General features: G+C 28.3%; 1 protein-coding gene across 9 annotated transcripts in view; it reads left to right on the top strand.

The window, feature by feature from the left end:
- Positions 1 to 17,410, top strand: part of LOC127278033 (uncharacterized) — a 471,303-nt gene that overhangs the window by 413,961 nt on the left and 39,932 nt on the right. For 7 of the 9 annotated variants that reach the window (XM_051299533.1, XM_051299534.1, XM_051299535.1 and 4 more), the window contains 2 exons: positions 14,380 to 14,550; positions 17,224 to 17,304. In XM_051299533.1, the coding sequence (XP_051155490.1) occupies positions 14,380 to 14,550; positions 17,224 to 17,304 (252 nt within the window). The remainder of the gene's footprint in view (positions 1 to 14,379; positions 14,551 to 17,223; positions 17,305 to 17,410) is intronic. The other 2 variants (XM_051299538.1, XM_051299541.1) reach the window with 1 other exon arrangement.

Below are 17,410 nucleotides of genomic sequence, written 5' to 3'. Positions count from 1 at the left end.
ACATCAATTTGATACTTTTGGTATCAGTTTGATCATTTTAAATTAACTGTGATATAGAGTTTGATTGAAACAAGCAAAATTTTGTTGAAGCAAAAGAAAAATTTTGATTGCTTACTCTCTAAATCTGAATTAGTAAAAATGTTTACTAATTTGAATTAGTGACTCACTTTTTGCTTCTGAATTAGTAAAATTTTACTAATTATTAGTAACTTTTACTAACAAAATTAGTAAAATTTAACTAATTCTAAAGCAAAAAGTGAGTCACTAATTCAAATTAGTAAACATTTTTACTAATTCAGATTTAGAGAGTAAAAATACCAACCAAACGTTTTGTTGTCAAAACGAAAACCCTTTTTTTTAGTGTTGAGGTTATAATTTTCAAAATCCATTACAAAAAAAACCCTCGAGAAAAATAAAAAAAAAATCTCAATTTCTTAAAAACGTAAAAAGAAAACAAAAAATTTACATAATCCCATTATTTGCGATATAATCAGAAAAATAACTAAATCCTTGAAATATATTGTAATTCTGCAAATTATGAACGCGCGGCTTTATGGAACAAAATGTGAATTACTTGACAACGTTGATCCAGCATCGTAAAATTGCGTTATGCGGAAAATCGGGGAAGAGAGAAATAAAGGAGAAGCAGAGAGAGAGAGAGAGAGAGAGAGCAAAAAGGGGGAACCGATGATCCTCGACAAGAATCGCCAAATTAATTCGTTTAATTGTGCTGACGAATCACAAACGCCTAAGAATTCGAATACTCGCAAACACTACTAAATTTTATACATATATATATATATATTCACAGTCAGTTGGTGAACAGAGTGACAAGAGTAAAGGTCCGCAATTGTCGGTACGGTATTAGGGAAGAATATCGGGACTTTGGCGAGCAACCCTTAACCTCGAGAGTCACGACCTAGGTCTGTACGCTGCACTAGAGTCTAGAGTCCTTCAACACTCCCTTTCCGTGGAGTTACAGAGGGAGGGTGTTCATTAACCGATAACTCAGTTTTCTCGAAATAATCCATTCTCTCCCTTCACTGTCTCTACCCCTTCCCTTTAATTCATCCTCTCTCTTCCGATTTACCACCACAAATTTCCTTTTAATTCTTTTATTTACTACTCCATTTGTGATATAGCGATATAATTAATCGATTTCCGATTACCATTCTTTTGCGATTGTTTAATTTCATTTTAACTTCCACTTAGAATTTTACTTGTTTGACTTCGACTTATACACTTTGACTTTGACTTTCACTATAAATTTTACTTTGACTATCGCTTTCTCTTCCGCTTTGACTTTCACTTTGTCTCTATGATTTTCATTTTTTGACTTTCAATTTGTTTTTCATTTTGACTTTGATTTTGACTTTGATTTTTATTAAAAATTTTTATTGACAAAAAGTGAAAATGTAAGTTGGAAGTCGAAGTGTAAGTCAAAATGAAATTACAATTATAATTTCTTCTACAAATTTTTAAATATTTTGTAATTTTAAAAGAAAATATAATTTTTCTATTTTTTTGTCTCCCTATTTCGCGCTCCATTATAGTTTCCTTGTTTTAATTTTTTTTTTCCCCTGACAATATCATATACCACTTTCACTCCTTTCCTTTCCTCTTCATCATCAGAATCAATGATTAAAAAAAAAACCCCTCCCAATGGACATATATAGCTATCAGAAGAATAAAACCAATCTCTTCTCTATTATCTCTAGATTTATTGAGTTTTGCTTTTCCGTCAGATTTCCAATCCGATTTTACCTACACTGGCAATTCTTAATTCTTGTAATGACTATCTAACTAGAAAAACTCTTTTTTTCAATTATTACTAATTTCTTTCAATCTGTTATTTCAAAAACTTATTTTTCACCAAAATAATGTTTCTCAAAAAATAATTTTTCAAATGTAGAAAATGAAATATAAATAAAATTCGGATGGTTTTTCAAAATTATTGTTTAATAGGTTTTTTCAACACGTTATAAATTTATAAACCGGAAAATCAGAAGATAACATAATCTAACATCTGTTTTTATTTTGTAAATTTTTCACTTCATAGATCTCTTTTAGTTAAATATATACTTTTCTTATGTAAAATACCATTTTATAAAATACATAAATAAAATCCCAACACTCAACTGCTAGTAATTAAAAAAATTTTATAAATAAAAAAAATTGTTTTGTAAAACTTATAATTTTTTTTTTATATGGCACTTCATTATACTGACAATTATTGAGTGTTAGAATTTTATTTATGTATTTTAATATCACACCGAAAAAAAATATTCTTGTATTCAGAGGAAAATTCCTCTTACAGAATTCTCTTGAATTTTATTCTTAAAACAAGAGTATTACTCTTTAAATGAGAATATTTTTCTCTAATTTCAAGAGGATCGAAACAAAAGGACTATTCTAGAGCATTCTTCTTATATTCAGAATAATCTTTTTAGAATAAAAATAATACTCTTTAGAATTTAGAATAATCTTCTATGTTTAAGAATATTCCTCTAAATTCTAAGACAATACGTGCCTATTTTTGTAGGTAAAAGAAATTTTTAAAAGTAATTTTTAAGAAAATTTAAATAATTTTGAGGTTATGCTATTTAAAAATTTATTTTATTACGATTTTTATTTATTTTAATTTTATTTGAAAATTTATTTAAAATAAATTTTCAAATTTAATGAATTATACGTTTTGCGCATAAAAATATTATTAAAAATAGATTTAGTTGATTTATTCAAAAAAAATTAAAATCAATTTCAATTTATTTATACTCAAATAGATGTAAATCATGGAATAACAAATTTTATTTCTTTTAATTTTATAGATTATATCTATGACATACAAATTAGATGATTGCATTTTTATTATTTCAGAATTCTTTTTAAGATGATATTTTCCTCTTAAAATAAGAGTATCCTCTTAAATAAAGAGGAATAATTTTACATAGAGGACAATCCTCTTAAACCTAGAGGACATCCTTTTGCAGCATATACTAGAGGAAAATATGCATTGAAATAAGAGGAATCCTCTTGAAACAAGAGGATTTTTTTCGGTGCATAAAATGGTATTTCACATAAAAAAAGTACACTTATTTAATTGAAGGAAACATAATAAGTAAAAAATTTACAAAATAAAAACAACTTTTAGGTTATGATACCTTCTGATTTTCCGTCTTGTAAATTTACAATGTGCTGATAATTTGTTTTCAGGGGTCACTTTTTTCCAAATTCCGAAGTTGTAAAATTACTGTGGAAATTTTTACAGTGTGGGATATAAGTACATATTTTGATAGTTTGTTGCACTTTTTGAGGTTAGGTTTGATAGTTTTTAGGTTATGAATTAGTTCTTGATCGGTTTGCAAAATAGTGTATTTAAGAATAAAGAACCTAAAAATTACCTTAGAATTAATATGTGTATAACGGATTCAATTTTAAACAGTCAAAAAAGGTGAATTGCAATTTTTGTATTTTTAGGTTAGGACAGAATTCACACAGAAAAAACCTGGTATTATTTTTGTTACGGATAATTTTAGCTAATGCTAAAGTGCATAGACAGTGGCGTCCTCAACTATGCGGTAAAATTTGTTGCGTATAATTTTTATACCATTCTCTGGATAAAAATTAAACTTTTTTTTCATTGTGGCATAATTGACCTGCCGGATCAAAGATGGGCACATAACTAATGTAATTCAAATGAGTTATATGCCCTTTTTCGATCCTCCAGCTCAATTATAAAAATATTCAAAAAAAAAAGTTGATCAAAATCTATTTTTTTTCATTTTACATAATTCAACAATATCTTTAAAATGAAAATCCATATTTAAAACTCCACATGCATTTTTGTTTCTATTCTAAAGTAAAATTTTGAATAGAAGTTTGCAATAAGGAAAATAGCGCGCACATGAAAATTATTATCTGATTGTGACACTGGTTGTTGTTGTGTGTGTGTGCGCGCGCTTTGAAACTGTTTCTGCAGCTAGTGTTTCATTTATATTCAGAGAATGTTCTCTCTGCTTTGAGTTTCATTGGGGGAGTATTATGATATCGTAAGTTGGTTAGCTTGAGAAAGAGATGCCGAGTTTGAATTAATGCTTATTTGGTAATTACGTTCCTGTTGTGTGCTCATGCACATTGTTTCATCCGTACAATGTTATTATTATATTTATTCAAAATATTATTCACGTATATACAAAAGCACAATTCTGTTCTATGTGTAAAAAATTAACGTTTTATAAAGTGTATATAAAAGTTAATTAGAATTTTATTTTTTCTGTTTTGAATCTGTAATGTAGATTCTTAAAATCAAATTTACCATTTTTTTTTCTGATATACCCCAAAAAAATATATATTTGATCAGTAGAATGTAATATGATTTCTTGTTCGATTTGCAAGATTTGAAAAGTTGTTTCCTAATGTCGTTAGATTGTCGAAAGTGGTATAAGAAAAAAAAAAATAACATAAGGGGTGGACTTTTTCGATATCCTGAGACTGTAACACAATTCAAGAAAGCAAGTCTTTTACGATAAGCTTGTTAACTTGCTGACTGACCTTACGCGTCTTTCTCTCTCTCTCTTTCGTCTATATCTATATTTCTCTCTCCTCTTTCTCGAAAAAGAGAATCTGTCGTAAAACAGAATCGCTGATCCAATCTCTGACCCAAGTTCATCCGGTAAAGTGGGAATAAGTTTTTTTAACGCCGATAGTACAAAAAGTCTAAGTTAAAGAAGTGGGGTTTTTTTTTTTTTTTTTTTTTGGTACTTGTAGTTTTCGAATTAACTCGGTTCTTGAAACTTGACGAGAGGTGCGATGAGAGCGGGAGAGAAACGGAAAGAGAGGACCAAATACACGAGAGGTACGTAGAGACCCGGACGAGCGAAATATAGAGAGGTCGTCAGAAGGAGTTGTGGCGACAACTTCAGGGTTAGGACGTGACCAACCTGTCCGGAATTGCATCAAACTTGCCATAGTCTATTCTCTCGAATCCTCTTGACTCTCTCTTTCTCTCTCTCTCTCATACATTCTCTATCTCTCACACATACTCCTCTCTCTCTCTCTTTGTCGACTCGTCAACATACAGCTACGATGTACCATAACTTCCTAACTCACGTCTAGTGTCAACGTGAAAACTTTATTTCCAATTTACGGATACGATGTTTGTACCAAACACACGATTCGTAAATTACGATAGAAGATATAAATTGCATGGACTGTCGAGTTACGAGCTGAGCTCTGCATCAGGTACCAACTTTTATGTCTTAATCCTGTTTCCAGCTTCTTCCGCACTGGGTTAAGGTTTATTAGCCCGTTTTATATAAAGATGGAGACCTTTCTAAATTGGTTTCTCTCTCACTCTTTCACTCTTGATTCCTGAATTTGTGTTAAAGGAAAAATTATCTCTTCACCTTGACATAAAGTGAAATAAATGAATAAAGTGAAAAACTAAATTTTCATCTAGTTCACTGAAAATTTCTCCAATGAACAAAATTTAGGACAACGGATTTTTAAAAAAAATTTGGAATTCTTTTTAAAGTAACACAGGAGAAACAAAGTGTTATATTTTAATTTAAAATTGGTGTTAAAATAACACGAAACAAATTATATTCTAGTTCAGGACGCCACCGTCTATGCGCTGTCACACCGGTCCTCAAACAAAAGGAAATTCGACTAAAAATGATCCAAAATCTGTTTGAATAGAAAGTTTCTATATTATATGTAGTTAAAACATCCGTAGAAATTTAAATTCCAGATTTATCCTAACCTAATCTAATTTAACCTATAGCCTAATCTAATTTAACCTATAGCCTAATTTAAATTAACTTAATTTAATCTAACCTAATCTATCCAACTTTAATCTGAACTAAACTAACCTAGTTTAAATCAAAACCTAATTTAACTTATCCTAAATTAACTAAATCTAATAAATTAACCTAACCTAATTTTACCTGGCCTAAACTAACCTATCCTAATTTTGCCTAACCTAACCTAATTTAACTTAACCTAAGCAAACCTAATCTAACCTATCTTAAAATAATCTATCCTAATTTAACCTGACACAAACTAGCCTAACTTAACCTAACCTAATTTAACCTATTCTAATTTAACTTAACCTAAAATAATATATCCTATTTTAATCTGACATAACCTAATTTAACCTAACCTAAAATAATATATCCTATTTTAATCTGACATAACCTAATTTAACCTAACCTGGAATAATATATCCTATTTTAATCTGACATAACCTAATTTAACCTATCCTAACTTTTTGCGAACTGATTATTTATTTATTTTTTTTGAACAGTTTTCCTCGTTTTCTGTAAAAAAAACAGACGCAAGAAAGAAAGTCTTATGAAAAAAACGTAAATCAGTATTGCTATTTTTAAAATCGATAATTTTTTATTAAACCAGCAATCTGAATATTGAGAGCATGCAAAAAATGTATATCTGACCCCCCTCTCACACTCCTATTCTTGATATTATGAAAAATAAAACAGAAGTACATGAAAATGGCTTCCTTGGAAAATGAAATGATAAAAGTAGAAGAAAGTTTCGTTTCTTTTTTTTTTTTAAATGAAGATGAAACATATAATATATATATAGAGAGAGAGTACACGACGATCGATCACAGTCGAAAGGAAAAATAATTGAGCAAACAGAAAAGAGAGTGAAAAGAATCAAAATACAAGCATCAAGAAAAATGCAATCAGAATCACCAACTGATTAAATGTATATATATATAACTTTTTTTCGGATATGTAATTTAAAAAATTTTAATCTTGCTCAAGTATTTTGGTATTTAATGCGAGATTTAGAATTCAACTTTTGTTTTTTCTTTTATTAACGACTCTATACTTCGATTTTTGTTCCCCACTTTTATACGAGCATGTAAACGTTTCCCTCCTTACATTTTCTGATATGAATTTGACCACTAGTCTAACGTCTCGAATAAAACAGTCCGTTCTTGGGTTCATAAAACTTCTTTATGTGCTCAAGGTCCACTTTAGCGACGTCTCTGTATCTCCATAAAATGTACGATTCGAACATTTTCTCGAAATGTATTGTCGAATTAGCGGAATTTATTTCCCATTTCGATATAAGAGCTTATATGGGGAAATTTTCTGACGGGGTAGAGAAAAAAAATGATTATTTCACCAAAAATCGAAATAAAGAGATTTAGAAACAGTAAATTTTTTTTGCTTAAGTGTTTGAGTCTTATTTTAAATTGTATTTTTTCATTTAGTTGCTTCGAAAATAAAATTATTATTTATTAAAATAAGTGATCCTAATTTCTAAATTAGTTAAAAATTACGGCTGATTTTTTGCTTTAGAAATGACTAATAACTAAGAATACAGTCAAAGACTAATATTAGTTGACAAAAAGGTGTAAAAATTTTACATATTTTTACTTTTAGATAAAATATTAGAAAAATACAGAAATAGACCGGTAAATAATTCATTAGAAAAATAAGTAGCACTGATAAAAGAGATAACTGCTGTACCTACACAGTAGGGAGCGCCATCTGTTGATTTTAAAAACAAACACTAATCACTTCGTACAGTTAACTGTCCTCTGCTATTGAATATCAACAAGTACAGTTTTTATGTTTTTAAAATTACTAGTGAGACAGTGAGAGAAAAAAAAATACCGTGATTAAGATTGGCAAATGATAACAAAATAAACACATGGAAAATCGATAACTAAAAGTATATGTATATGTTAACGAGAGGAAATTTAAAGAGTTATGTGCGAAAACCCCGCGGAGACACTATCAGTGTTTCCTATCATTAGTACAATAGTCATTTTGTCTTGTCTGCAATACCATATCCGTTTATTAGTAAATTTATCTCTTTATAATGTTTGAGGATGACACTCATAAAATATAAGCAGACGCAATGTTTAATGTTTCACACGTGCCGAATAACCGGCTTTAATATTTATTAAATTCAGTGAACTCTCTCTCTCTCTCGCGAATTAGGAAGAATCGCACAACGCTTCTGAATACGGTTTTAAACACATAAACTTTATGGCAAAGTATTGTCACTGTATCCATTTCAATCAGATACGTTCCGACGAAATACGATTTTGATCGTGGCGATAAGAAAAAAAGCACACTGAACGTTTCCCACCAGTCACTTTTACATATTTAAGTTTTTACTGCCGCTGATCGTTTTATGTTTCGATATCGATTTTCAATTCTTTTCAGGCGATTTTTCAATTTTAAATAACATTTATGATTTGTTTGTATATATATATATATATATATATATATATATAACCCGATATTACAAAAAGATCTCATCGTCGTTTCAAGAATCTATGTTTTTAGGTTTGTCAATATTTTGAATGTGATTTTAACCTCAAATTTTTATGTTTACTGATTTTAACCTAGGTTGTTGATCTAAGATCTTAAATTATTGTACCTTGAATTTTGACGTTATGTTTGCCACTTTGAATGGATTTAATTTTGAGGTTATTTATACTGATGTTAATCTATGTCCTCTTGGTTTTGTTAGTATTTTGACCCTGAATTTTGGACGTAATTTTGAAGTTAAGTTTTAACCTCAAATCTAACTTGACTTATGATCTTTCAATTTTCACGGCAAAAATACTAACAAATCTGAAAACATAACCTTAAAATTAGGTGATAAGTAAACTAAAATTTATGGGAATTATGCATCAAAATTTGTAAAATTGCCATATTTAACAAAGTTATGTTCACACTTTAAATATAGGGCAGTTTTACATTTTCAGTATTTTTACCACTTTTAAAATAGGACACAGTGCTTTAACAAATATTACTTAGTATTAGATTTTACATAAATGTTTTTTAGTTTACTTATCAACTAATTTTAAGGTTACATTTTTAGGTTTGTTAGTACTTTAGCCCTGAAAAAAGAAAAGAGATCATTAGGTTTGAGGTTAGAACTTATCTTCAAAATTAGGTTAAAGTTTTAAGGTGCTTCTACAATAGGTGCAAAAGCCAAGTCCAAGTGCCAATCTCATGAGTGCGAAAGAGATAGGTAGTCTATCTATCTCTCTTGCACTCATGGGATTTGAACTTGGACTTGCACTTGTACTTGGCTTTTGCACCTATTCTGGAAGCGCCTTAAAGGTCAAAATACACCCAACAGCATAAATAAATGTTGTCCTTTCGGTTTGACGGCATTTTAAAAAGTCGTGACACTTCTATATAATAATTTTATTAGTTCGTGACGTAAGGCGTATATATTGTTTATACCATAAGTCTCAAACTAATAAAATTATTATTATTATTATAGAATTGTCACGACTTTTCAAAATGCCGTCAAACCGGAAGTACAGAATTTATGTAATTAGATGTACTAAAAAATTAAAAGGACACTGAGATTAAAGTCGACAAAAGTAACCTTAAAATTAGAGTTTTTAGATCAAGAGCTCACTTTAAAGTTTAAATTAGTAAACATAACCTTAAAATTACATTAAAGCACAAAACTACGAACATAACCTGAAAAATTCAAAATTAAATTATTTCAATTGACGTTTTTTTCGCAATTGAGGAAATTTAAAACTTTATCGCCTTAATGTTCTAATTCTTATTTTCAAAATTTTATCACTCCGGATTCTCTGTGAATAGCAAAACCTTTTTTTTCTTATTCTATTAGAGAATCAGCGTGAGATTTCTTCTTTTTTTTTTTGTTGTAACAAATGCCACGTGACAGTGTAAGCAAATTTCTCTAGTCGACAGTCTTCTTTTATTATTATTTTCTTTTTCCTTGAAAATCTCATATTGCAGGTGGGAGCCAAGATGATATGGGCAAGTTTTGCTGTCGCCCTACGCGAAATTAAGGCAAATTGTGCGCCGTTTGCTGCCATATATGAAGGAGTCTCTTGGTGGAAAATCGATATGCAAATCTAGGCGCAAATCCTAGTAATCTTGCACCCTAACCCTCCCTACTCCCCCGCACACACACACACACACACATAGGGTGCTTGACTCCCGGTATGGCGTGCTGCAACGACCAAAAAGGGAGGAAGAGAGAGAGAGAGAGAGAGAGAGAGCAATGAAGGTAGGATCGTAGGACTTGAATGGCATGGAATAGTGAACGATGTCGTCGAGTCGCGTCGGTGACAAGATAAAGTGGGGTTACCACGGGTCTGAAGGATCCTGTTTCTCGACCATCTTCCATGTCAGGATTTTAGTCAAGGTGAAAAAGAGAGACTGCTTTTCAAACCAAAATCACAAGAGATCTCCTTGCTCTTCAACACAAATTTCACACTTTATTTTCAAACCAACTTTCACCTTTAAACACTCTCAATTTTATATATATATATACCTACGTATATTGGAAAATTAGAGCTGTAAAAACATAATAATTCAATTTCGTTTCTTTTCCTTCTTTCTTTATTTTATTTTAAATTCTATTCAAAATTTTTCATGATCCAATGAGTATTTGACACGAATTTCCATTGTTTGGGCCAAAAAGTGTGTTGAAAAAAATTTTAATGGATTTTTATGAAACTTGGTATCTTAAGGTTTTCGAGGTCGTTGGTTACGAATCTGACATGAGTTTTTTCAAACTTTAAATTGTTCCCAAAAACCATCGAGTAACAAATTTCAAGCGAGTAGGATCAATTTTTAATTTTGTCGTTCCCCATATGGGATCCGCCCTTTTGAATTTTGAAAAACTAATGACAGATTCATAATCAACGTCCCAGAAAACCCCCGAGAAACAAGTTTCAAGAGAATTCGATATATTTTGAAAAATTGTTCGCCATTTTGGATCCGTCATTCTGAATTTTGAAAAACTAATGTCAGATTCGTAATCAGCGACCCCGAAAACCCCCGAGTAACAAGTTTCAAGTGAATCCGATCAATTTTTAATTTTGTCGTCCGCCATATTGGATCCGCCATTTTGAATTTTGAAAAACTAATGTCAGATTTGTAATCAGCGACCCCGAAAACCCCCGAGTAACAAGTTTCAAGTGAATCCGATCAATTTTTAATTTTGTCGTCCGCCATATTGGATCCGCCATTTTGAATTTTGAAAAACTAATGTCAGATTCGTAATCAGCGATCCCAAAAACCCCCGACTAATCAATTTCACATCGATATTGAAATCGAACAGGTTTTTTAATACAATCAATTTTTAAAAATACAAAAATAAATAAATTATTAACAATAACTATAAATTTAGTTAAGACAGGATTCAAATTTGAAGGAGTTTCGCGCCACTTCCAGTAGAGGAATTTGATCAGCCAATCAACGCACGGTTTAGGAGCAAAGGTTGCGTTCTATTATTTGTACACTGTAATAAATTTCTTTTTAACTTTACATACAGTGTATGCGAGGTAAAAAACTTACACTGTGTGGGACATTTTTACAGGATATAGTAACTGTACTTTGAGGTTATGTGGATTCACTAGCGCCTGTAAAATTACTAAAAGTTGTAAATTTAATAAATTTAACTATAATAATTGTGATTCGAAGCACCCGATGTAACAAGACGACATACGAAACGACATTAATTTAATTATAACAGATTATTAAAATAGTTGTTTAGTAAACGAAATCAGGCAAAAAAAAAATGCAAAAGTATACAAATTTTTAAATTTAAAGAAAATTTAATTGTCGATGTATTTTTCTATCAATATATGTGATTTTACAATGGAAAAATTGCTTTTTTACTTTTTATTTAGTAATTTTACAAAATTCATGATATTCACATTTTCAAAATGTAAATTAACTTAAAAATGTAACTTTACATTCGTCCATAAAATTACATATAGGGTATGCGAGGAATCGCTATACACTGTACTGTAAGTTTACGATATCTTGTATTTCTAACCTCAAAATCATTAATATTGTCAAATTGAGTGCAGTAAAATCACATAATTCTGTAACGAAATTTGTTACAGAATCTTGTAATTCTACTATTTAAATAGTAAAATTAAAACCATTTTTACAGTGTATGTTTCACTGCAAAACATAACCTATAATTTTTTGCTTATGTCCCTTTTTAGAAAGCACGTAAAAAATTTTTCTTGGAACTAATTATTACTTTGTACTCGTGATTAAGATTATTTATTTTAAAAAAGAAATTCAATAATTATTATTCTTTTTGAATAATAATAATAATTAATTTAAATTGTGTCAAAATTCAGAAAGTTTTCGCAATTTTTGCCTGTGATAATTTTATGAATTTAAAAATTTATCCAATTCATTGAATAAACTTGCAGTGATTTTATTTTACGGAGTAAAATAATTCAAGATTAATTCAAAATTTTATTTTTTTACAATATTCTGAAACTTACAATTTCTAACGTTTAAATATAAATAAAATTATTCTATTCTATCTATTTTATCAAATAAAAAAATACCTACCTATTTTCTTATTTTTCATAGAGATTTCGAAAAAAAAATGTTTTGACCAAAAAAAATTTTGAATGAAAATTTCCCGTTTCCCCATATATAATCTAAAATTTTATACAATATCTTCCAATATAGTAGAAAATAAAATTTTTGTTTAAAAAAATCAACTCTCTAAATTTAAATTAGTAAAAAATTTAAGTGAACCCCTCACTTTTTGCTTTTGAATTAGTTAAATTTTACTAAAAAAAAAATTTTTTTTTTACTTTTAGTTAAATTTTCTAAGTCAAAAGCAAAAAGTAAATTATAAATGCAATTTTACAAATTCAGATTTAAAGAAAAATAGAAAGTAAAATTTAAAATATAATCAAAGTTATATTTTGTTTGAAATAACAATATATTTTTTCCAAAGTTATAAATGCGTCACATGCGAATACAGTGATATTGTCGTAAAATATGATTTATATTTTGTTCGAAGATATGAAAACGAGATTTCATGTAAACTCAATTTTCAAAACCAATCAATATTTTCCATTGAGAAAGTAAAATAAAAAAAAAAAAGAATTTTACAAGAAAAATATTTTTCTAGTTATATTCTAAAAATAAATTTCATTTTTATTGCTTTTCCAATTATTAGTTAGTGGGCTATTAAAGTTAAGAAGGAAAAAGAGAAAATATCGTTATTTGCGATAATTGATACTAATTTATTACGAGTATTAAGTAGGAATTAATTTTGAGACAACATAAATGAATGTAAGTTTAACAAGTATATAAGCTAGGTTTCCAATTAGGCAATACATTAACCAAAGGGAGGAGCGAGTTGGTGTTCACAGGCAGTTATTACCTAAAGCCATTGGCTTTCTGGAAGACTTAGGTTGTGGCCTGGCTCAAGTCTTAAGACGATGTTTGTAACCAAGTACTTGGCTCTCTCTCTCTCTATCAGAATTCTCTCGTTGGTTAACTTAATTTGAGCCAATATTGTTAAGACTCTAATTAGTATCATCATTTGCCATCCATGTTTTTGGTCATTATATTATTAAATATATTTTGCTCTCTGTAACTTTTGTGTTTGCAAAACACTAGATGGAATATCAATTGTATGTATATATATATATATTATATTAGGAGATGCTCTTTTGAGGTTCAGCCACTCACGTAGAACAACGTAAACTAAATGAGGAGCACTTTGTGATATTAGGGATGATAAGCCCTTGTATGTGTATATATGTATATATGTGTGCAAGACACTTTACCACCATTTCTGAAAGGCTATAGTTATTAAACGGCACCTTTAGCAACAATCTCGTGAGATTATACTTCGTGTAGCTTGATAGCAAGATCCGAGTTCAGTTTGCCAAGTCGCGCGCTCGACTTAACGCAATTCCATGATATGAGAGCAGCTTGCTGTTTGAGTTTGTAACGAGGAGTTGCTCCTTGCTTGTAAACAGTCACCGGAGTTTGCTTCAAAACTTCATATCAGGATGGTGTTCACTTTCAAAATTTCATCTCTCTCTATATCTGCCTGTCATTTATAATTATTTCTATTGCACATTTAATTAATATATCTCATTAGGAATATCGTTAAAATTAAAAGAGTGTGCTGACAATAATAATTTATAGAAAAATTATTACCCAACAGTATTTTGGAATTTTTTTTTTCAATCCCACCGCTGCCACCTTTGCGTATCGTAGAGAGCGCACCAACTTGACCTCGGCAATTTTGATAAAATTTACAATAATGATGATTCTTGGTATTCTTGTCCCTAAATATGGAGTCAAAAGACCCACTATGCGATTTTTTTTTCGAAAAAATGTAATTTGAAGATTAAAACAGTCCCCAAAACTAAAAATCGTATTTTTTTTGAAAATTTCTCCAAAGGGTTTTTTTTTATATTTAACCCCAATATTACTAGTACCAAAATCTATTATGGCACCAATTTTTTATCAAAAATAGTCAAGTTTTTATATTTATTAAAAAACAATATTGATTTTGAATTATTTTAACTAATTTAATTTTTTCTTCTTTCAGGGTCGATGTAATCGAGAAAAGCCTCCGTGCAAATACTTCCATCCTCCACAGCACCTGAAAGATCAACTTTTGATAAATGGACGAAATCATTTAGCGCTGAAGAATGCACTAATGCAACAAATGGGGCTCACACCGGGCCAAGCACTTGTACCTGGTCAGGTGCCTACAGTGGTATGTTTTGATTAAACCATTTTTTTTTTCGTATATTTTTTTTTTTTTTTTTTTTTTTTATTGACAATTTTTTTGCATCATATTTCTCCACTTTATATTACACGACCATAGCTTTTATCTTTTCTCGCGTGATCTCAATCCCTTGTTGAAACCATTGCTATTTAGAATTTTCCATTTAGATTTTAGTCAATTTTCACGTAATTTCTTATCGATGCATGTTACGTCCAAAATGTGATTTTTTTTTTCATTAATCAATTATATTGAATTTATTATATTTTGTAATTTATTTTTTTTTCTCTTTCGGTAAATTTTTTTTGAAGAGAAAAATTGATTTTTTTAAATTTGTATTTTTTTTATTATTCGCTAAATATATTTTTAGCAATCGGTGAAAATAATTTGTTGAATAATCAATGAATTTTTATGATTAATCAAATAATAAAAAAAAATAATAATAATAATAAATAATACAAAAAACAGGATAATAAATTTCAATTTTTTTAAATAAACCTTGATATCAAGGAAACCTTTTAAATTTTTTTTTTTAATCAGAAAGGGAATATAATAATAAATAATAATAATTATTATAAATAATAAATAATTATTATTATTGTAAGTAATTTACAATTATTATTATAAATAATAAATAATTATTATTATTGTAAGTAATAAATAATTATTATTATAAATAATAAAAAAACAAAAAAATAAATTTGAATTTTTTACAATAATTCTTGATATCAAGGAAAGCAATTAAAAAATTTTCTTTTTTTTTCGAAAACCTTAAAGTTTTTTCTTTTTTTTTTAAATAAAAGAAGCAAAAATGCGAAAAAAAAATAAAAATTTTTTTTCATTTAAAAAAATAAAATTTTGGACTGACATGCATCTTGGAGATGATTAACTACTTACAAAAGGATTTAGCACGCCGCATGTTTTCTCGTCAGTGTCATTCTAGCGATTATGTCACGCTTTTGCTTTCGTTTATCAAGTTTTTCTTAACGTCTTTCAGGCCTGTATGTATATTATATAGTTTTTCTGTTATTTTAGTTGAAAGAAAAAAAAAAATTCTTTTTCTTTCTTTTAACGTTTGTTATTTAAAAATTAATTTTTTGTTTCCTTTTTTTGCATGATTTTCGAGAGTTTTTGTCGTTTACACGCAGTTTTCTATAGTATTTTTAAAGTGTTTTAGATATTTATATTTAGGGTGTGATTTAGTTTTTTTTTTTTTTGTTCGTATTTTTCTTTCCTTTTTTTTTCTTTACTATATTATTATTTTTCTTCTAATGCAGGTCTGATTGATGTTAATTTTCATATGTGATAAATAAAAATAATTTTCTGACTCTTTAAAAATTTAGTTGACAAGCAATAACTGTATTTAAATCTACTCTTTTTCTCCAGCGCTTTAATTAGTTTTAACATATATATATAAAATATATATTTAATATTTTAAAAAACGTGTACAATTGCTATAAACATCTGCCATTATCTTTGTTTTCCCGTGTTCAGAGGCAATATTAGAATTTATATATAAATTATTACAAAAATTAATCTTATTGCATTAAGTTATAAAAAATTATAATAAAAGACAAAAGCGATTGCTTTATAAAATATTTGCAAAATTACTATCAATTTGTGAAATCATTTACACTTTACAATTCTGAGTTTGATTTTTTTTTTTAAATTAGAAATTAAGTTAATTAATTATTAATTTTTCTATTTGAGAAAATAAATTGCGTTTACCTTTGTTTTTTACTGAATAGTAAAATTAATTTAAATTGTATGAAATTTTTTTTTTATAGTTTTTTACTACAAATTGTATTTGAAAAGAAATATTGCAATAATAGAATTATAATAACGAAATAAAAATATAAAAAATATTAAACAAAAGAGATATTCAATAGACATAACAGTTTATTTGTTAAAAATAAATATAGAAAAAATGAAAACTAATAAAAGACTTGTTCATTAACTTTTTTGTTAAAATTTTATTTAATTTCAATATCTATAAAAGAATTTTATTCACAAATTTTTATCAGCTTTTTCAAATAAATTTAAACTTTAAAAAAAAATCTATTTTTACGATTTATGAACAAAATATCATCAGTTTTTATTTAGAAAATATATTTTATAAATGTAATATTTACTTTTATTCAAAGCATTCCAAATATATAGTACATTTTAATAAATAAAAATAAATTTTTTATTAAAGTGTGCTTTATGAATAGCTTTTTTATAAAGAAGAATATAATTCAAAAAAATGAAAAATCATTTTTAAGAGAAAATTAAAAAAATATCAAAACAGAATTGTAGAGAGTTTTAAAATGAGAAAAACTTGAGACACGACAGCAGAAAGCAAAAATAGAAAACCAAAAAAAAAAAAAAAAAAAAAATTGAAAAGAAAGAAAATAATGGCGCGACGTAGAAAAAAGCATCTTTGAGAAAAGGAGCGTTTTACAATAGAGTTTGATTAACATTCACACTTTGGAAATATATCTCTAATGTTACGAAATAATAATAATATTAATAATAATAATAATAATAATCGTCGTGCAACGTGATGACATCGAGCATATAATACACGTATGACTGCCTGTCTGTTCCCTATGTTTGCCGCTGTGGCGCTCGTGGTTGTGGTTGATTGTTGGTGTGTTCTCCAATAACGTCATTGGTGAACAGGAGTCTCCATCTCCTACGCCACCACACCATCACCTTCAACAGCAAATCCAGCAGCAACTACTCGCTACCCACGCCTTTATGGTAACTCCTGGTTTTGGTTGGCTTTCACTAATTTTTTTGTAGACTTCTCGGGGTAAAAAAAAATATGTCTTTGAAATACAAAACTGCCTTTTTTTATATCTCAATA

Source organism: Leptopilina boulardi, unplaced genomic scaffold (genome assembly GCF_019393585.1).
Source record: "Leptopilina boulardi isolate dan_hultmark-lab unplaced genomic scaffold, ZJU_Lbou_2.1 LbouV2_194, whole genome shotgun sequence".
Lineage (NCBI taxonomy): Eukaryota > Metazoa > Arthropoda > Insecta > Hymenoptera > Figitidae > Leptopilina > Leptopilina boulardi.
Note: the sequence above shows the minus strand (reverse complement) of the source record. Positions and strands in the feature narration are given on the sequence as shown.